Raw genomic sequence first — 23,021 nt, forward strand, 5'->3', positions numbered from 1 at the left:
ATATAGTCTGTTTATTATACAAACATTATTGGTTACATACGGGCATACATGCTTCAGTGGAATCCTAATTCAAGGAGACCACTTCATCAAACCAAAAAAAAGAGCGATATTGAAAAGAGAGTCAAGATTAAATTCGTTTTTTATAAGATGTTCGGGCGTGGTTAACACTTTGGAAGAAATTGTAGTGTATACTTTGTAAATGTGAGCAGTAAGGGTTTTGGAGGGAGGTGTGGTGGAAGAAGGGAGTAGGGGTGAGAGGCAAGTAAAATCTCATGTGGTTAAGCTGTAGCAGTGGGGGTATTGGTATTAGTTTAACTTGGCGGTTGTTTATTAGCCTAAGTTTTCGCTTTGATCTGAAGTAATATTATACTCTCATCGCTGTTAACTTCTCTATCTTTGGCTTTTCTTTTGGTGTTTCTTTTTCAGGCGGTGATAACATTATCTATCTATTTTATTGTTAAGTTATATTTATTTATTTTATTCCTGCATTTTATCTGTTCATTTACTTCCCGTTTTTAAATTATTTATTTATTTATTTATGAGATATATGTCTATATGGTTAAATTAACAGCCTGTGAATAGATATACACTCCTATGCATATGATGTGTGTGGGGGCGGCACAATATGAAGCTCCATTTTGTGTAGCTTGGGCTTCTCACATTAATAAGCCTTGTACCAGACTTTGTGCTTGCAGGGAGGCGAAAAAGAAATGGGTTATTGGCGAAACATGACGGCTTCAGTAATTGTCGTCAATGAAATATGATTCCAGCCAAGAATGACAGTTGTTTACAAAACGCACGTCCTCGGAGTTGGCTTCAAAAGGTTAAACTCAAATAAACCCGCCACGCTAGATCTGCGAAACAATGTTCCAATACTATGTACGCATGTCCCTTTCTCTCTCGTTTTTTTTCTCGCTTTCTCTTTCTATCTCTCTTTTCAAGAGAAAGAGAGAAGAATTGCGTTGTAGTTGAAACTATTGAAGTTGGGTCAGCGAATGAGACTGGTCGCATACCTTGACGCTCATAGCAGTTTGGGCCGTGATCAAGAATGGGTCTCGAATTAAAATGTTCCTTAAATGTTAAAATAATTATATTTCTTTATTTAAAAAATATGTCTTTGTTCGTTGTACATGTTCGTATACAAATATTCGATGGTCTCTGCTGCCATGGACAATAATAAACATGTTGTCCGTAACAACGTCAAATCAACCTTAATGATCTCTCCTTGATGTAACAACAAACGTTTATATCAACCATTAGTCGATTGTTGTTTATTCCCCTGGGGAGCTAGTTGCCTTGCCAGGACATAACAACAATTCGAGAGAGATGTCCTCACAACATGAACAAAGCAAGTAATTTTCCCCCCTAGTCACGACCTATCATGGTATAAATATATATATATATATATATATATATATATATATATATATATATATATATATATATATATATATAGTCATCCACATAAATTACTGTTTCACAGCTCATCAGTGTGGCTAGACAAGCAACTAGCTCAAGCAAGGATCGAAACCCGATCGCCCAAACGACAGTCGGAGCTTCTAACCGTTGCGCCATACGACTGCTGCTATGCAGGCAGTGAATTAACAATGTTTTGACATTGTCCAAATACCTAAGCTCAATTTGTTTACACAAAGAATATCGCTTCATATGCTAATGGTAATTTGTATATCACTTCCCAATATGCTCAAACTAAGATAGGGAGCATTATAGTCATCCACATATAGTACTGTTTCGCTGTTTCACAGCTCATCAGTGTGGCTAGACAAGCAACTACATCAAACAAGGATCGAAACCCAATCGTCCAAACGACAGTTAAAGCTTCTAATCATTGCGCCATACGGTTGCTGCTATGCAGGCACTGAAGTAACAATGCTTTAATAGTGTCCAAATACCTAAGCTCAGTATATATATATATGTTGAGTACTGCCGTAAATGTATTTCACCCACTGTTTATTTAGCAATTAAGCGAAGCCCACTGTCTGCTTGTTTGTAAACAAAATAGTAGCTAGAGTACTGTTATCCCATGGGAAAATGTTTATTTAATAGACATTTGATAAATCATTTATGAGCACTGATTCTTGGTCTAGTGGTTAGGGCTGCCGAATGTCACTACAATGGTTGTAGGTTCGATCAACAGCTAGGAAAATGGGCTAGTCTAGCCGCAGTAATGGGTTGTGATACAATGAAACAGTACTGTATGTGGATGAGTATATTCAAGCACATCTGATTGAACACGACAGAGTTATTCTTTTTCCCGATCTCTCTTGATATCTTTTCCAATTGGCGAACGGTCTTTTTAATTTCAGCAGGCATGTTATATAAAATGGCGCCCAAAAGTTGTTGTTCGGCTATATGCCGATGTTTTGTTATCTACAATAAACCAACATATTCAACATGACAGCAGAAATGTTAGAGAAAAGGCTTTACCACATACGTCACTACACAAACGAGAAATTGAAAAACAAATATTCTAATTTCTATAGAAAATTACATTGTATTTCAATAACGACGTCATAAAATCATCAACACGTGATTAACACATATAACAAATAATAAAGACAAATTATAAGACTTCCAAACATTTGCATATTAATAGAATGCTTAATAATTCATTGACTTTTTTTTTTCATATTTTACTTTGACAAATTCAATTCCTGTGATATATGTTTTAAATATTTTTGCTGACACATCATTTGCTGCTGTTTCATCGATATACAGTTATAATCACATTGACACAGTCGTTCTTTTTAGATCACAAAAGTTAAGCAACATTGAGCTGATTCAGTACTAAAATGGGTGACCATTTAAGAATACTAAGTTCTGTATGTGGGAGAGTTCTCCGCTTATCTCAGAATTGCTCCGTCACTTTTTTTTAACTTTTGTTCAAACAAAATAAGGCATATTGTCACTAAAGTTTAATGGGAGGCTGTGATATGAGCCAGATTAAAGGAAGGCAGCCTTGCTGGGGAGCTGAACAGCCAGATGTTTGTTCACATTACATTTAAATTTATGTATATTTGTATGATCGGAAAAACAAGGAGCAGTAAAGGAATTCCAAACGTAAGTAGTCCGAGCAAAGAAGTTATCAAAGTAAACGATCTTCCAACATTTAAGGTTTTCTGCAGCGAATAGGTGCGATTTTGCTGCTAGTTCAGTGGATCGATAGGTTTTGGTGATACAGGTGCAGCGGTTTATCTGAACTTCTTTTTTTGTCAATGAAATTAATCAGTACTGATGAATGTTGATCAGTCCTTCAACAAGTTTTACCCTTGTTTCTGCTTGCTCTTCATTGTCTGAGATTGCTGGTGCAGTGTAATGTCCAGTAGATGGCACAATACTTTTACATATATGCATAAGGATAACAATATATCTTAAACAATATATGTTAATTTTATTTACCAATCAGATCCATTTCCCCAAAAATATTTACAGTAACTTGTGGGACCTGTGAAAATTTCACAGTAGCATCTTTCATATATTGCTACTGGATATCTCCTTGAAATCTTCTTGGATATCTCCTTGAAAGGTCTACATGACACGATTTCAGATTGCAACTACATTACATCTAGTTTCTCAAAGTTCTCAGTCACGAATGATTCCTGAACTAGTTTGAATATCTTATATGATTAAATCGACTAAGCAACTATCTGCCACCTCACAATGTGGTTAGGTTCTGTCACCCAAATTGACTAAATGTTAGTCAGTTTTAGTGACTGGACAAAATATCTTTTAAAAGCATGTTTGTTCAAACTAAATATGAAACGGTCGCAGCACAATTGTCTAAAAAAGATTCACACATTCTTTGAAATCAAATCTAAACAAACAAAACAACATGAAAGGAATTCAAACTTACTCATAGTTAATAATAGAAGTTCGAAGAGCTTTGCCTGCTGTACCAGGTCGACTTATATCAACTTCCGGTTGCTTTGCATGGGTGAACAGACGAGTGCAAATTTGATTCAGCATCTCAGGACTTATCTGAAAAAAGACAAAAAGTAAAAACTTTGCGTACAACATTATTGTCGTAACCTTGTAGGCCGGTGGTAATCAAGACAAACAATATGGTATAATTAACAAGAAAGTGTTTTAGCAAAAGTATGTTACAAGAATACACGTCATGATTCTGTGGCTTTAACTGCCACGAATCTCTACCTAATAATGTGTTAGATTTAATTATATTTATAATCTTTGATTATTACTAAAATAAGATGTAGCAGCGGAAACTCGCTACAATCACGCAGCTCGAGATTTGAAATCCATTTTCTCCCTGGCTTGTCCAATCAAAACCCAGCTCTCAATCACGTGACCGAGTACATAAAAGATGAAATCACAAACCTTTCTTTCTCTTTCTCTCTGCTCTGCCCAGCAGCACACATCGCCCCAGCCAAATGTGAGTACAACAAGCTAACAATAGCTCTCTTCAAACTCACACTTGCTTTCACATGTACTCCACACACGCACTCTTTCTTAATACAAGACACTAGCCTTTTGCCCTGTCTCTACTATCAGACGTACGCTCCTACATACGTAAATACACTAAAGACTTTGCCTTTTCTTTTTCCTTTAATTGGCCTCCTTCATCCCGAAGACTACTAGCTATAAACACGTGTAAATGGAACTGCTCTCTCCATAACAAGCCGGTAATATATTAAATCTATCTTTACACAAGAACACTTCAACCTACTAACCCATTTCTCTCATGTACACGCTACTAACAAAGATGACAAATAAAGTTGTTTATTAATATAGAATGAAACTTCATTTCGTTGTGTCTTATTCTATAAAGTATATAAGCTTACCTAATGACACATATATAAAAAATACTTGACTTTATAGTAGTCTTTTGCAAAATGAGTCAGATACGTACAATGGAATATGCTCGCTTAAATTCTAATTACTGTGAGATACTTCTAGTGTATGAACGCCCTGTGCGAACAGAAACCCCACAATATCATTACACTATCTTTAGACAGAACAGATACTACCCTTGGATCTTAGCCAGTAGACTAGGAAGGTATATTTTAGTTTCACATACGACCTAAAAGCAACATATTTTTTTTATTTTAATTTTTTTTTTTTTTTTTTTACACTGTATCTTCGGGAGATCCTATTTATTAAAAAGGAGAACAGAAGGTGATAATTATGAACATTAAATTAGCGTATGTATATATTAATAATTTAATGTTCGTAGTATGTTATCACATTTTATCCTCCTTTTTAATAAATAGGATCTCCCGATCGAATTATTTATAATCTGGAAACTGTGACGCACGTACATACATTAAAGGTACTACGATATTAATATATAGATGAGTTAGACGGCTTGAATAGATTAGTAGAAATCAAAGAGCTATGTCATATGTTATTTACTGATTGCTAGAGTTTCTAAGAGTCAGGGGCAGATAATCAGATTATCATTGGGACTTAATTAACTCCCTTTAGGTAATTTGTTAAAGCAATATTTCATAGAAAGACTTTCATTTATCGACCAGTTCTTTCAGAAATATTAAAATTTACATTTTATCAATCAGCACAGTTATGCATTGAAAAATCAACAAACATGGCTGGAAAAAACTTTCGTAGACAAGAATCCAAGAAATATCAGGTTGACAAGAAAGTTCTTGCGGTTTTTTAACTTTAAAATTCATATGACACATGTATGTATGTTATGTATTAATATATAGATAATTCGCCTTCAAATAATCGAAATAGCAAAGAACCTTTGTTTCATTGTTTATGTCCTTACAACTTACAAATTCGTACAAAGTTTATTTCAGGAATATCTCATCTGAAAACTGGAGGTCATTCTCTAAGGTTTCAGACGTTGCCTTAGACATATGCTCATTCGTTTTTCCAGCATGTCTGGTACAAAGTCTCGTGTCATCAGCAAATAAACCAATTTTAGCAGGGAAGTTATTTATGAACATCAGGAACAATAAAGGTCCAGTGATCGAACCCTGGTGTGCATATGCATAAATGTCAGGTTGTTTAAATGTATGACAATCTGAATTTTTCTCTTGTCTAAGAAGGGTATGATTATATTGATTATTCCTCTCATAATACCGTACAAATTCATTTTCAGTAGATGACTTTCATGTGAAACGCTTGTCAAATACTTCGGATATATCAAGAACTACCAACCTAACCCCCCCCCCTTTGTCCGGTGCAGATAAATAAAAATGCCATTTGAAAATATGGCTTCACAGATAAATGAAAATGCCATTTCAAAATATGGCTTGATAGACCAATAGAAATGTTATTTCAAACTCATATCTGACAGACCAATGAAAATATGCGTAACATGTTTAAGATTGTAATTGAAATAAAGTTAGTTTTGTTAAATTATTTGATTCCTTCAGAACTGAAGCTTAAATGACCTTTATTTATGGCAGAGATGTTAGTAACAGTAAAATGTCTACGTATCGAGGTGCCTTCCATAAGTTTCCAGACTTTTTCATAATGGCACATTTATTGCTAATACATAAATGAAACTATAGTTTCCTTCGACTGCACTTGTTGTACCGTTCCAACAACTTCTGGAAATCAGCATGGAAGTCCATCTTTTATCTCCTGAACTGTCTCATAACGACAACCTCTAAGATTTTCCTTAAGCTTAGGGAATAACCAAAAGTCACAAGGAGTAAGGTCTGGACTATAGGAAGAGTGATAGTGATGAATCGAGCAAGAAAATCATATTCATCAGCTTTAAATGGTTCAAGATTGCTCAGACACAGTGCACCTAGTATGTTTCTGTTCAAATGTCAAGAGATGAATGAGCAACCTTGCTGAAACTTTTGAGAATCCCAGTTATTTGGTAAACATTTTATCTGCTTGCTCAATGGAAATCTACATGTTGTTTGCTATCTGACGATCTTGCATAACCATCTGCAGAGCATGGTTAATGTTATCCTTGGTTGATGCTGTTTTGAGACATCTTCAACCCGGGCCATCTTCAACACTATCTCTGCCACACTTGAATTTCTGATCTAATGTGTAATAACTGCAAGATATGAAGGGGGACTTTCTGCTAATGTTCTCAACATGTTCTCAGCAGTTTATCACGTAGTCATACCATTCAGATGCGGGTATTTTATGACTTGGCAGATATCTGTTTTCTTCATTTTTTGCGTTACATTTTTGTTTATTCAAAAATCTTCAAAATATATGAGAGAATCTTAAAATACTTACAAAACGTTGAACTTACTGTAACATGGTAATTTTCAAGTCTGATATAAATAAATTCTGATTGAGCCGTTTTCTTATAAAATTAAACCCAAGTTCCACCATTACTGATCATCATGGTGTTGTCTCACTGTATACCTTTATCTTAAAGTGGCCGCTAGGCCTTGATAAGCACATAAAAAGAAAAAAATCATAGGCTGAACCAAGCATCAACGCTTCTCATACATGATATTTAAAACTTTTCATACACCCTTCGTATGAGACTGGTTTATTTTAAGTATTTGTTGACATTAGATTTGAAGACGACTATGTCGTATTCTGAAGGGAATTAGTCTTATGGCAATGTGTTCTACAGATAGAAGTCCTTGCAAAGAGAGTCTGTTGTGCTTCAATCTTTCTTAGCTATGTTTGACCAGACTCTGAAGTGCTCTGTTGTTTTGCAGTTTGTTGCTTGTAGTTGAAATCAAATTTATTGATTTTTATCATCATTTTCTATTGGTCGATTTTAAGGCCAGTTGTTTTGGCCTCTCCCAAGGGTCAGGTTACCTTTGACAAAATATATTTTGGAATAGGAGACAGACAGCTTTTATGCAAAATCAATAAAGCTTTCTGGTGAAGACTTAGTTGACATTCCTGGTATTGGTTTAGAGGGTTGGTTTCCCTTTCATGAGCCAATCAATAAGCATGAAAAATTATTGTTTTATCCTCCAGTTTTCTATAAAAATGCTTTTTTGGTATTTTTATTTCATTTTTATTTCATTCATCAAAAATAAAATATATATATTGCTATTGAAATGTAAGGGACTACTGGGCTTAGGGGACAGATTTGTTCAATAGAAAGTAATGTAGCAACATACTTTTTCACATTACATTTTTTCACATACATTTAAATTTCTGCATGTTGGTATAGTCGGAAGAAATAGTGAAAAGAGAAGGAATTCCAAAAATAAATAATTCAAAGAAATGGACTTCTATAATGAAGGGGTGGAATTTTGCTGCCAGTCAGGTATATCAAGAGTGTTTATGTTGAGGCGATACAAGTGCAGTCAGTTTATTAGAGAAAATTCTGTGGAAGTACTTGTAAAACAAGGAATGCAACATTTGCAGTGATGGGACAGATGTTGGAGCTTGGTAGCCAATATGAGATCTAATAGTTTAGCAACTATTTTTCATACTGTCCAAGATGGAGAGACTAGTGCTTGGTACAACAATCCACATGTGGCAACACTACTTTCTGCACGATTAAGTTTGAATAGCATTATTGCTAAAGGTACATGTTGAATGAATACATGTTTAGAATATCCATTATTGTCTAAAATGATTTAGTTATAAACAAAAGATGAATTTGATCTTTTTCTTATGCAAATTATTTTTTTTTGTTAACAATCAAGTCACAAATTTCAATATAGATCATTTAGTAGGGACTGCTCCTCGACATGAAAATCAGAACACTATACAAGGTGCCTTCAATAAGTTTCCAGACTATTTTGTACAGTTATTTAAAATTGTTTTAGACTCTTGAAAATTCAGTATGTTATTGCCATACATCTTATGAAATGATTGACCAATTCTTATGATTGAATTTCAAGTTCAAATGAACAGCTACAGCAGGAATTGGAATACACCCTACTAAAGCCTGTTTGTCACAGCTGGGAAATTTCAAAAAATGCAATCTGGATGTAAGGGCGTTTTAGACGAACAATATGCAATAAAATTCTTTTTAATCTAAACATTGGCAATAATTTCATTCTGGAATTTAATTTTTGTACAAGCAACCGATCTGGCTATTTTCTTGGCTTTTAGCATGGTTAGTTTATTTAACCTTTTGATTATATCAAATCCAGAATTTAGTTTAATTTGATCTTTTTATTCAGGATTTTTTTTTTACTTATGCCGTCCTCTTTGTCTGTTCTTGTGGATTTAATTCGAGTTTTATTTCAATTATTCGTTTTGCAATACAACTTTATTACAAGTCAGAATTTAAAACTCTATGGGAAATCTGTAACCCAATGAAGGGCTCCCACAGTGGAAACAGGAGTTGGGTGATAATTTTTCCTTATTTTCATTGAGGTAACTTACCTTTGTAGGAGAGTGATAAAAATCTTTTTTTGGGGGGTTTTATTTGTTTTTAAAGGAGATTGGTATTTACTTTCTGATGTATCATCCTTAAATGAGCAAGGCACAGCTCTTTAATAATTTTAGAATCTTGCTTGATACCTTGCCAAGTCTTTGACAGTCTTAAGGTAATTTTTGTTACGTTAAGGTTGGTTCTCCTTCCAATTTGATTAACATTCTTCATCTAATTTTTGCGTCTTTCATAGATACCAGTTCTTGCATGAATATTTAACATTTAAAGTTATCCACACTAAATTTAGAAACTTTGAAATCGTCACAGTGTTTATTTACGACTGATGCAAACATTAAGTAATCTTTTTTTTTGTTAGGTTTAGACATTTCCACCTTTTGTGGAACAGGAAAGTTTTAAGCCTAAATAGTTCTGTTAAAAAATTAACGGATTCAGCAAAAGTCAAGTTGCTAGTTTTCCAGGGTAAAATATAATCCACGAACTTGTTATGTTTGGTGGTCTCTAATTTTTGGAGTAATAGGCAAATTTTTAAAGAGTATGTTTACTAATTTTTCACTATTTATTTTATATTCTTACCTTTTGAAATATGAAGCGGCAATTTTATCCTCTTCTAGAGAATAAATGAAATTGTCAATTGCATTCCAAATAGGATTTTGTGAAAAAGTATTTTCATTCTCTGTATTTGACACTGATTGTTATAAAATTATTATAATCGTTCTTCATTTTTTAGTTGCTGATCCATTTGATATTTCACCAAAGCTAGCATACTAGACTTGAAATCTTAAAAAGTGTTTTTATGGGTTGGTTTTATAAATTTCAATCTTATTCTGCTAACGTTAGAAAGCAAGCAAAGTATAAAACCTTTTTTTCACTAAGAAAATGAAATCACTTTTTTAGTATGTTATTTGGGTAAAAGATTTTGCATTGGACTTTAATCAGCATTAAAATAAAGGTTTATAATTTTGATAATGATATTTTTCTTTTAAGAGAGAAAAATATGTAATTGTTAAAAATTAACACAGTGTTGGAATAAAATAAATGTGATTTTTTTTTGACAAAGAAAAAGAAAAAAAAGTTACTTTAGCTGAGGAAAAAATTTGGACTTACTGATTTTTTATATTCGTCGGTAAAACCTGTATTTTTTACCACTCGAGGCTAGGAAATTTCACGATTGTTTCTAAATATTTTTTTTTTAAGATTCTCAGGGAAAGTCCTTAATAATACTTGTCGCCTGTAGTGTGGAATCCTTTGTAAGATTCTTGAATAAAAGTTCCTTAAGAATTTTCCATCGTTAGTGTTGTGTGTGACACAAGTTCTGAGTTACTTGATAATCCCTCGTCGCCAGTTTGTAGTCCCTTAAGTGTCCGGAATAAATACTCGACTCGATAATTAGTGGAAATAAAATATATTAAACAAAAAATCAAATACAACAACTGAAGAGTGTGGGTATATGTCAATACATGACTCCTGAATAACAGACATATTCTCCCGGTTTTTATTATGAATGGAAGCGTTCATTATTATCCATAGGGTGGATACACCGCAAGTAATCAAAATTTATTTATTTTTCATTACATTCTTAATTTTCAACCTTGTGTTTAACTCTTCCCTCATGGGAAGGCAAGTAAATAAGGACACACGGAATATTAATGTCTTACTGAAAACCATCAACTGCAAGTTGATTTTTCTGTGCCTCACTGAAAAACCTGTATCGGTTTATCATATAGAATTAATTTTGTTTTCATAAGCGACATTTTATAGATACTCACCATATTTCCCAGTGCTGTTTCCTCCAATGCATCAACAAGATCTGCAGAAATCCCAATTAAGTTATGATAATCACTCTAAAATAAAAAATGTAAGTTTAATCATTTAAATATTTAAAGATAGTATCATCATAAAATCTGGACAAGTCTTTATTTATCCCTCTTTCACTTATATCCATCCTTATCACTTCCTCTCTTGGTTTTCATCTGTGAACTGGATCTACTACCTTAACTGTTCTACATTTAATAACCTAAGAACCCTCATTCATTCTTTTAAGGTGACCATATCACCGAAGCCTCCTACTCTGCACACACCTTTTTATACTCTCAAGATTTAATCTTCCTCTGAGGTCATCAGAACAAGGCCTGTCTTTAATGTTAAATTTGGAGTTATCAAACTTGGTGGCCTTCTTCTATATATTTAGTTATGTCTCTTGTCTCGAGTGGATATTCAATATGGCGTCCGGTTAACAATAACACATGCTTACCATATGTCGTAGGATGTACTAAGTGAACTAACATTGGTAGCAAAGCATATTCTTTTGTGTGACAGATATTATATCTGTTCAACTTATTGAAGCACAATTGAAAAAAAGATGGCGTCATTTACAAAACAGCCACCTATTTTGCAGAGTGAAGAAATGTCACCAAGTGGAAACAAGACATAAGTATATGGTCTATCTTAACGGATTTACTTAAGGAAAAACAGGGCTCAGCAGTATTTTTGTCATTGCCACAAAACATACAAGAATCCATTCGACATTTTGACATCGGCCGAACTGATGGATTAAAAATAATTACGGACAAGTTGTACAAGATATATTTAAGAGATGAAAACATGATTGCATACATGTTATTCAAGAATTTTATTTTTGCAAAAGAGCTGCAGGAATAACCATAAACGACTTTTTGATGCACTATGCATTCTTGTACCAGAAAGAAATAAAAAAAAAAACGTGAAAACTCATGAAGTGTATGAATGTGTCCCTAACATAGGTACAAAAATCAACAAGATGGGTGATAACAGAGAAAGTTAAGGATAACAAAAAAGATAATGAAGGCCCATTTTTAACGTAGGCTCATCTTATAGCACGTGGCTATGAAGAAAATCTACATAACCTAAAAACACACTTTCCAATATGCAGCTGTGAAGCTATGCCTCTGTTAAGGATTGGCAGGTGGAGACCCTTGATTTCACCTCAGCATTTTTGCAAGGTGATATGTGAGAGAGAGAAGGGTTTCTCAGACCATTACCTGAGGCATGTCCAGAGTCACAAGTGTGGAAGTTGAAAAGATGTATTTATGGATTGAATGATGTGCCCCGCTCATGGTACAAGAGAGTTACTCAGGAATTAACTAAACTAAAACGAATGGTAAATGCATATAACAATGCAATGTTTCTTTGGCATGATTTATCTGAGAAATTGATTGGTATTGCGGCAATGCATGTAGATGACTTTATATTTTGTGGAAATGATTTTTTTTTTTTTTTAAATGTGATTTCAGAATTAAAGAAAATATTCAAGGTTAGAATGCATGAAAATGGAAACTTCAAATTTCTGGAATTTTGCATTAAAGAAACGAAAGATGGGATTACTATAAACGAAAACAATTATGTGTCATTTCTCCAATAGATATAAAAAAAAGGAAGATCCTTAAGGAAAAATGATGAGCTGAGTGAAGAGGAGAAGACAGATTTAAAAAGACTAAATGATGTCAAATGATGTCAAATGATGTATCATTTGATGTGTGTAGGATAAGTAATACTGGAAAATCTCCTAAAGTGAAGATACTTTTTGAAGCCAACAAGTCACTATAAAAGTTTAAATCAAAGACAGGTTACATATCCTTTTTTCTTTTTTTACATGGAGGTCACCACTTATCAAGGCCCGGAAGCCACTCGGGGATAAGGGTTATTGTGTGTACAGTAATCATTGGGATAGTATCGTAGTAATCGTTAGTATTGGGGGTTTTGATAGAGTGTCTTACTTAAGGGGGCGGTTTGTCAGGAGTTTGTTTATGTTGGACTTGAAGGACGTACAAGTTGTAGTCAGGTGGGAAACAGGCAAGCGGCAGAGAGTTCCACTGGCGTGCAGTTCTAAGAAAGAAGCTTTGCTCATGGAATCTACGTTTGGTTTTGGCACAATTAAAGAGTGGGGAAAATTTTTGACAGTGGTTTCAACATGGCATCAGTAACACGTGTTTATCCTATGTTGTGGGATGTACTAAGTGAACTAACATTTAAGACTTCCATTGTATTATCTTAATATCATTTCTCTCCATGTAGTACATGTTCTCACTGGCCAGGTTTCATTTGCATACATCATTACAATGCATACACATGGCTGATAGACTTTTTCCTTGGTTTATAATAGTAATGCACTGCAATAGGCAGAAGTTCCCTAAACTTACTCTATGCAGTTGACAGCTTTTTGTTATCTTTGAAATACAAAAGTATGGTCTCACATAATGATATTAGATTAACATTTTTCAACCAATGAAATTGTTTCCCACTCGTTCAAAATACAAAACTTAACGAGTGTGAAATACAAATTTCCTTTAAAAACAGCAATATGACAATCAAAACTTTATGTTCATCTACTTGCTGCTATTCGAGGCAGCAGAAGCAAGCAAATGACTACTGACTTTTTTTTATTATTATTTTGACAGGATTCACTCAGGAGAGGTTAATCGGCTCCTCCCATAGAACACATAGTGTTCCAGGTGAATGCAGACCATGCATGATGGTCTGCAGTGGCCAAGATAATTATGGGCAGTTAATCATTAGACCAACAGTGAAACTGTAAACCTGTGATCTGAATGTAGGCTTGACTTCAGCTTTGATATGTGTAACCACATCTTCAGTTGGCTTCCTGGGCGTCTTTGCCAATCTTGGAGTGTTTCGTGGATTAACTCTTCTGAATGTAGCATAGCAAAACCAATGAAGTTTCCTCTTTTTCTAAAAAAAAGAAAATGATTATTTTCAACATTAATAACCATTTTAATTGTCAGCATTGGTCAAGATGCATTACAAATATGTGACAATCTTCTGCATCCTATCCAAACCAGGATCCACACTGCAAGACATCATGGGTACATTAATATAATCAGATAACAAAAGAAACTTGCTGAACCTGGCCAGTACCAGATGGGTGACCATTGGAGATTACCAGGTGCTGTATGAATTTAAGTATGCAGGTATGTATAATAATTCAAGGAGTTGAACACCTCTGCTTTGAACTTCCAGGTCACCTTTTAGCTTCCTTCTGCTATTCTAGAGGTTATCATAAAGGAAGCAGGATATTTATTCCTCTCCCACAAAGAAAAGTTTGACACAAGGACCAGAAAGTGGAATTAAAAAATCAGCATCCTCGAGCAGGAGTACTCTGATCCGCAAGAAAACGATTAGCAATAAACTTGCCCCTTCTCAAAGAGAAAAAGCAAAGTCTGTGAGGGTGGACCTCCTAGAACTGCACAGGACCAGCAACACACTGCAATCCTTAGGCAAAAGGACATTTCAAAAATGGCATAGACTGTTAGTTTTGGGTTTGAGGAAAAAATGCCTCAGATGGAGCTAGGAAGCATATGAATCTTCTCAGTCATGGTTAAGGCAATCCATCTAGGAGAAGGAAACTTTGATGAAAAACCAGAATCTGGATAAAAACAGTCTGTTACACTGCTATTTTTTAGTAATGATGTCAGCAATCAAAAGACCTGCCTCCAATTTGTCATGAGTCAGCAGAGTAGCAGTAAGAAAACTGTCATGAGAATGCTCATTGCTCATATCCATATGCAAAGAACTTGAATGTCTACTAGACATTGTCTTCGAGTGTCTAAGGTTTCTTTGTACAGGACAACCTGACATGAGAATAGTTTTCCTAACAAGTAAACCCTGACTAAATATTCAAAATAACATAGTAATTATTTGCAGCTAAAATAAGAACTCCTCAGTATGGCTAACCAACACTGGCTTTTACAAGGAATGGTGCACCTTCTTCAAGTGATGTTACCTCAAGTAAAAGGCAGAAACTCGATAAACCACTAGACAAGATGAATTCTTCTTCTAAAATCTAGTAAGACCAAGACATCACAAGAAATGTATGCTATAACATATTTAAATGGTCAATTGGCAAAAGAAAAATTATGTTTTCAACTTCTTTATTAATTCAGTGTTTTATAGTTAAAGAGGAATTTTAATGTAATATTCTAATATGTATGTATCTCATAGAGATATCAAGCGTATGCCCAAGGAAGGAGCCCCTTGATTTTTGAGAACTTTGAATAAAGTAAAATGAAACCCAGAACTTAACCGGAGATAGCAAAACATAAAAAATAGAGATTAAATTTATAATGATACTAAACCTTATGTCTAGAATGCATATTCTAATTTTGACCAAAATCCATTACATGATTTTGATTCTAAACAGTAGGTAAGAATACAGAATACGTCATTTTTGTTAGATAGGATTTTCTAGTTAAATTCAAATTTTATGGTACTTAATTGTTAGGTGAAAGTTTAGAATAGTTAAAGAGCCTCCCACCCCATTAGCATTTCAACATTGTCCGTTCCTTGCATAAGTATCAAAAAATGCCTAAACTTTAAGGCTTAAGAAAAAATTAAGATCCAGAGAACCTAATGCTATGCAGCAAATTCAATGCAATTTTGATATATGTGATTTTTTTTTATAGTTGTGGCCATATTATGCCCCCTAAAAGTCCTTAAAATATCCCAAAGAAATCGAAACTGGGTTGGATATTTATTAACTGATATAATTAAAATTTCACAAAAACTGGAGGTCTTAGCTGAATGCTCATAATAGACTTCCACCCTTGTTTTATTTGCTTTGTATGAAACTAAATTAAACTAAATATAATCCACATTATCCACTCTTATGCTTAACAGATGTCTTCGAAAATTCATACTGATCAGTTAGTTAGTTCAGAAGCCAATCCTCTCTTTCTCTCTCTCTCTCTCTCTCTATATATATATATATATATATATATATATACACACACACAACTTTCTTTTGAGATGTCCTATAAAAATGTAATGTTTAATTTTTTTAGTTTTGCAAGCAGAAATAGTGCTAAAAAGTATTTCTAACTTTGATTAAATCCATTCTTATAAAATGACTTACCTGCAATTTGGCACATTTCTTGAGACATTTTGCCAGCTCAGCATCACTTATCTTTACGTGATTCTTTAATTCTTGGATTTTCTCAGTTAATTCTAATGAATTTGAAGGAAAAAAGAAACAACATAGTATTTTGTAGTTAGTCGTTATAATAAAAAATAAACAGAATTCTGAATGGACAAAGTTCCACAACTTGGTTCATCAGTACAGTCACATTCAATGCTACTAAGATGAAGCTTCTGTCCTTTAACAATTATAACGAACCCTTATAAACATTGTCGTAGCCAAGAACATCATCTCCAAGAGCCTGGGCTTTAAACTGCTTCACGTAACATTTACAGGTAACAGAAATTCAAATAAATACATAGAAGATAATGCCTAGTCCGCTGCTTCTCTGGGGCTCAAAAACTTCACATATCTGCTAGTATTCTATATCTTTATAGTCATTATTCTCCCATGCATTTCAATCTTTTTGTTTTTCAATTTGTTTGGCAAAAACTATAACAATCATGCTCCAATTGGCATATGAGGAAAAGGGGGTAAAAATTTAGACAAAAGAGGATGTAGTAGACTTTCACTTGTCCAAATTCACGAGTTGTTTCATTGTTGATCCATATATTACTTCAGTTGGAAGTTTATTCCAAGGTCTAAGATTCTGGTGACGAAAACAACCCTCCTTCAGTTCAGTTGAAATGAGCAGTGAAATAGTTTCTTGATATGTCCACATATACCTTTTTCTGGTGCATGGAGTATTGTTGCCACACTTGAGTTCGGACTCAAGCCACTAGTTCATCCTTCTTGGACAAATTACAAAAATGAGTCTCTAATCTAATAGATCCAGCACCGTCTACAGTATTCTATTCCGTTTGTCGCAATATAGCATCTCTGTGCTTGTTTGACAAGTACTTCCACAGAATGAACTTATTGCATTTGTACCCTCTCAATGCACATACCCTCGATCAACCAGATTAGCAACAAAATCCTGCCTCTTCAGTGTCAAGATCACCAGATGATGAAAAAGTAGGTATTCTAATAACTTTGTTCCTCAGACAACTTATTTTTGGAATTCCCTCCCTGTTTCCTGTTTGCCTGATTGTACCAACGTAAGCGAAGAAAAGGTTTAAAAAATACCCAATCATAATTACCATCTTTGCAAGTGCAGGGTGGAACGATAAAATTTTCGCCCTTGAAAAGAGGACATGATTTCATTCTGTTTGATGAAAACCGGTTTTCTTTTTTTGTTGCAGACCATCGACCAGTTGGCCAGTTGTGTACAAATCCCAAGAGCGATTGGAGCCTTCTATTATGTATGAAAGTGACACAATGTTCAACGGATGAGATCAGAGATGCGCCGCTGTCCAACTCATGCTCCCTACCGATCCAAGTTATGACAACAGAGCCATTGCCAGCACCTTCAAAATAAAATCCAGATGGTTCAATGCTCAAGGGCACACTTCAATGAAATTTTCGGAGATGGTTATGGTCTTTGGTGTGGTTTCAAGTGAGGCCACATCATGTCACCTCACATCTTCAAAGTCAGCTTGAAAGTCAACACCAAAGTGTATCTGGATGTGCTCAAGATTGTGGTGATCCCCTGATGCAATCAGGTGGTTGCTGACAGACCCTAGGTGTGGCAGCAGGACTCTCTGCCGGCCCACAAGTCTAAAAAGACCCAAGCTAGGCTTCAGAAGGAGTGCTACGACTTTGTACCATTCTCTCACTGCCACCCTCCTCCCAAGAAATGAACCTGCTGGACTATTTCTTTTGGTCATATGTCGAGAACATCACCAACATGACCTTCTAGAACACAAAAGTCAGCCTGATTGCCGCCATCCACTGAGTATTCACCAAACTCGCACCGGTGCTTATGAAAAAGAAATGTTCCCAGTTCCAGACCCGTATCAAGATGATGATTGAGGCTGAAGGCGGCTACATTGAATAGATGTCAGCTCTACTACATAATCAAGTTACGTGAATTGATTGATTGAGGCTGAAGGCGGCTACATTGAATAAATGTCAGCTCTACTACATAATCAAATTACCTGGATTGATTTTTTCAATAAAAGTTTTAAAATAAAGCTGTAGTGCTGTTTTCTTGAGGGCGACAGTTTTATCGTTCCACGCTGTAATTAGAAAATGTTGAGCATATAAATGCAAATTGGCTAGGAGTAAAGTGTAGTCGCTGTTCTGACACAATACTTTATCTTTTCTGTTTTCGTTCAATTAAGGAGAAATCTTTCTACACTGAGGTAATTTTTATTTTTCTCTCAATCTGAATTATCCCTTTTGTGAGCTAGATTTTCCCCACATTAAAAAGGGGCCTAGTGTCTAACTCTGCACTCAGGTGGAGGCAAGTTAATTATGGATTACAGTTGAGGTATAATTTTTTGTTGGACATGTCACACTCAAAAAGACAACAACATGGAATTGAATAAAAATTTAATTTTTTTGTATTATTATGTTATTATTATGTGTTATTCACTCGGAGTCTTCACATCGTTATAGGCAATTGATCACTTGAAATAAAAAAACGGTATCTGTTGAAATCTGAATAACAATAGGTCTCTACAGATTTTCAGTTCTCTTCAAATTGTTCAATAACTATTGCAAATCATTTTGCATTATTGCACCACTCATTTACCATTGATTCCTTGCTAGTAACAACGTTCTATAGAATTTGAGTAGCAATAAAACTCTTCAAAATTCTAGTACTCACTGCATCTTTCCTGTGGAGGCTTAAGTAGTGATCGTCCTTCCTTATGACCATTTATGGCCGCTTTGTGTTATACCAATCAAGGCTGGCACTACCCCAAATGTGTCAGTAGGTTTTCTGGTTTATTTTTTTTATTGGAAATGGGTAAGATTATGGGATTTCTGAGAGTTTAAATTCTTTGAGTTCATGCAACATTCTTTTTATAGTTCTTCAATTTTATCTCAATTTATCTATTGTTGTTCATTTCTTATGTTGATTGATTTCTGTACTCAAAGATTTTCCTTAATTTTTCAGCCATTTTTATCACTCTCATGTATTGTATGGTGTCGATCATCCCTTTAATTCCAATTTCTCTTTGTTGTTGTTTTTTTTTTTTTTGAGAACTGTTCTGAGTGATCCTACAATTAGTGTTATTACAGTAATTTTCTTCGTTTAATACACTTTTCAGTTCTTGGATAAGTTCCGTGTATTTTTAAAATTTTCCTACTTCCTAAATCTTCAATCTGTAGTGTGCTGCAATAGCGAAATCTACAATATGGCATGATTTTTTTTTTCTTTATTATCACGTCTGGTTTCCTTGCTTGGATGGGTTTGTCTGTTTTTACTTCCACATCCCAAAGACTTTTATGATTTTCATTCTCCATTACCAGTTTCAATTTGTGTATGTAACATTTCTCTGCATCTTTAAAGTGCAGACGTTTGCATAATTTCAAGTTGACTACCTCTCCCACATAGTAATATCTGTTTTTGTATTTGGGGGGAGGGATGTTAGTTTGCTGCGTTCTCTCATGACCAGTTTACCATCTTAGCATAATCTACATTTACTGTTTTCCTGTTTTGTATATTTTGGCTTTGATATAGTTTGTTCTGGTCGCATTCTTTTGTGTGGCTACCAGTGGTGACTCCATTTCTCTGTTAATGTGTCCTTTTTATAGCCATGTCCATGTATTCTTGTAGATATTTTCTTTGATCAGTCCTATAAATTGTCCACGCAACTGCTTCTCTTCTTATTTTTCTTTCCTTGCCTTTTTATTTTCTGGTTTTGTTGCCCCCTTTACGAGTTCATTTTCTGAAAGATTAGCATTTCTGTAGTATAGGATATGTATTTTTCTAGCTCATTTTTTATATCCTCCACAGTCTTCTTTCTTGTATCATATATATTTCAGATACAGTGCATTGTCCATGGCTGTGTGTTTTCTATTTTTTCATTCAGGTACCCGAGTTCTTCTCTTGTCAAGCTTATAAACGGTCCAGAATATTTTACCATCGATACTGCCCAAATATTTATACTTTTGTGGAAATGTTTGCAACAAATAAATTGCAATAAAATTAATAATTAATAATTTCTAACAAAAGAATTAGAATCATTTAATATTTTAAACAAAGTGAAATCTAAAAGGTAATCTAAAAGGATTTCTTACCTTCAATTTGCTGAGGTGGTGCACTCTGAAAATATTGGTTAAGGTACATATACTTTGCCAGTCTAGAGTTTTAATGGCTGTAGTAGCTTTCAGTTCAATGTTGTTTACAATATGTGGGGACTGTGTTCATTGCAAAACTGTTTATCTATCTATATATCTATAAGAGTGAGAATGTGCGTGAGGACACTTCTCAATCTATATACGCAACAAATTTTTGATCTACAGACTAGAGATTTGGTATATAGGGTATTCAGACATGTGAAAAACTGTTTAATCGGTTTTCATTCGGAAAATAGGGCTGCTAAGGAGTCAAAAAAGTGGACCGTTTAGAAAAAACATAATACTCGCATGTACATGTTTCAGTTTCTTTCCATTTTTTACGTCATTTTTTTTTAAGGGAATTTAACGCTACATTTAATACCTATGATATTTCTGTTTATAATAAATAAGAATTATGCATTGATTAAAATACAATATTTATGCATTTTTTACGACCGCATAACGCATGCTAATATACCTATAAAAGTGAGAATATGTGTGTGTGTGTGTGTGTGTGTGTGTGTGTGTGTGTGTGTGTGTGTGTGTGTGTGAGAGGACACTTCTCAACCTATATACTCAACAAATTTTGGATCTGCAGGCTTGAACTTTGGTATATAGGCTAATCAGACGTGAAAAACTTTTTAATCGGTTTTCATCTGAATAAAAAAAAAGACTGCTAAGAGTAAAAATTGAAAAATTGTTATATGTGGTATCGGATTTTTATGTTTTCAACTGTTTCATGAATGCGCATGCGTGAATCGTCCACATGACAGATTACCTATGTTAAGAATAAGTAGGTCTGAAAAGGCTATTTAAAGTTATCGTACTTGACTCACCATCTTTAGGTTTTCGTTTCGATCACAGCTCAAGTATTTGTTTTTACTTACAAAAAGTGAACTGTTTAGAAAAAAATAATACTTGCATGCACGTCTCAGTTTCTTTCACATTTTTACTTCATTTTTTTAAAAGAAATTTAACATTACGTTTAATACCTACAGTATTTCTGTGTATAATAAATAAGAATTCTGCATTAATTAAAATACAATATTTATGCGTATTTTATGACCAGGCAACGCCGGGCGACCTGCTAGTATATCTATAAAAGTGAGAATGTGTGTGTGTGTGTGTGTGTGTGTGTGTGTGTGTAAGGACACTTCTCAACCTATATACTCAACGAATTTTTTATCTACAGGCTAGAAATTTGGTATATAGGCTATTCAGACAGTTGGAAAACTTTTTAATTGGTTTTCATAAAAGAAAGGGCTGGTAAGGGGTCAAAATTGAAAAATTGTTACGTGGGGGTCATCGGATTTGCATCTGTTTGTCAACTGTTTCATGACTGTGTATGTGTGAATCGTCTACATTATGTTAAAAATAAGTAGGTTTGAAAATACTTTTTAAACATCGTGTCAAGTTGGTCTAATTATTTTCGTACTTGACTCACTGTCTTTAGGTTTTGGTTTTGATCTCAGTTGGAGTATTTTTAAAAAATTGTTTTTACTTACAAGAAGTGAACTACTTAGAAAAAACATAATACTCGCATGCACGTATCTCAGTTTCTGTATGAATTAGAATAAAATATTCATGCATAAACTATGACTAAACAACTACAACAATCTGATTAAATAGACTTCTTTTGCAATTTATACAGAGTGGAATGATAAAATTGTCGCCCTAGAAAAGAGGGCATGATTCCATTTCCGTTTGATGAAAACCGGTTTTCTTTTTTTATTGCAGACCATTTACTAGTTGGCCAGTTGTGTACAAATCCCCCAAAATCGGTAGGAGCCTTCTATCATGTCTGAAAGTGACACAATGTTCAACGAGCGAGATCAGAGATGCACTGCTGTACAACTCATGCTCTCTACCGATCCAAGTCATAACAACAGGACCATTGCCAGCACCCTCAAAATGCATTGCTGGATTGCCACGAATAACAGGAACGTGCCCAAGTTGATGAAAAAAAGTTTTTGGCCACGGTTATGGTCTTTGGTAAGGTTTCAAATGAGGGTCACATAATGCCACCTCACATCTTCAAAGTCAGCTTGAAAGTCAACACCAAAGGGTACCTGGATGTGCTGATCCTCTGGTGCAATCAGGTGGCCACTGGCATACCCTGAAGAACTCGGAACCAGCCCACAATCCAAAAAGACCCAGGCTGGCCTTCATAAGGAGTGCTACGACTTTGTATCAATCTCTCACTGGGACCCCCTCCTCCTCCGACCTGAACCCGCTGGACTACATCATTTGGTTATACATCGAGAACATCACCAACATGACCTTCCACAACACCAAAGTCAGCCTGATCGTCACCATCTGCTAAATATGACACTATGGTGTCATGAATGCATGCAGCGAGGTGCATATTGCAGTGAGGGTGGGATGTTTGAACAGACAGGATGGCGTGGAGGAGTGCAGAGAAATGCAAAGACTTAGCTAGCAAAATAGGATCAACCTTCAAACTGTTATTATGGGCTTGTTAAATGCAAACCAGATGGTACATTGTCTCAAAAATGGAGACAGAATTGGAATTATCTCGGAGATGTCAAAGGAGATGTTTGTAGTAGAAGGGACATTTGCTGATAAGGGCCACACACAGTGCTGGGTGAAGAAACTCAGGAAACTGCCAATAGATATCAGTGTGAGCAAACCCCCCCC

General features: G+C 34.7%; 1 protein-coding gene across 4 annotated transcripts in view; it reads right to left on the reverse strand.

The window, feature by feature from the left end:
• Nucleotides 1–23,021, reverse strand: part of LOC145266889 (lisH domain-containing protein ARMC9-like) — a 317,027-nt gene that overhangs the window by 265,354 nt on the left and 28,652 nt on the right. For all 4 annotated transcript variants that reach the window (XM_080122667.1, XM_080122658.1, XM_080122685.1 and 1 more), the window contains 4 exons: nt 20,325–20,349; nt 16,194–16,285; nt 11,059–11,133; nt 3,875–3,999 (listed from right to left, as the gene is read on the reverse strand). In XM_080122667.1, the coding sequence (XP_079978793.1) occupies nt 3,875–3,999; nt 11,059–11,133; nt 16,194–16,285; nt 20,325–20,349 (317 nt within the window). The remainder of the gene's footprint in view (nt 1–3,874; nt 4,000–11,058; nt 11,134–16,193; nt 16,286–20,324; nt 20,350–23,021) is intronic.

Source organism: Euprymna scolopes, chromosome 4, assembly GCF_053919585.1.
Source record: "Euprymna scolopes isolate OS-2025 chromosome 4, ASM5391958v1, whole genome shotgun sequence".
NCBI classification, from domain to species: Eukaryota; Metazoa; Mollusca; class Cephalopoda; order Sepiida; family Sepiolidae; genus Euprymna; species Euprymna scolopes.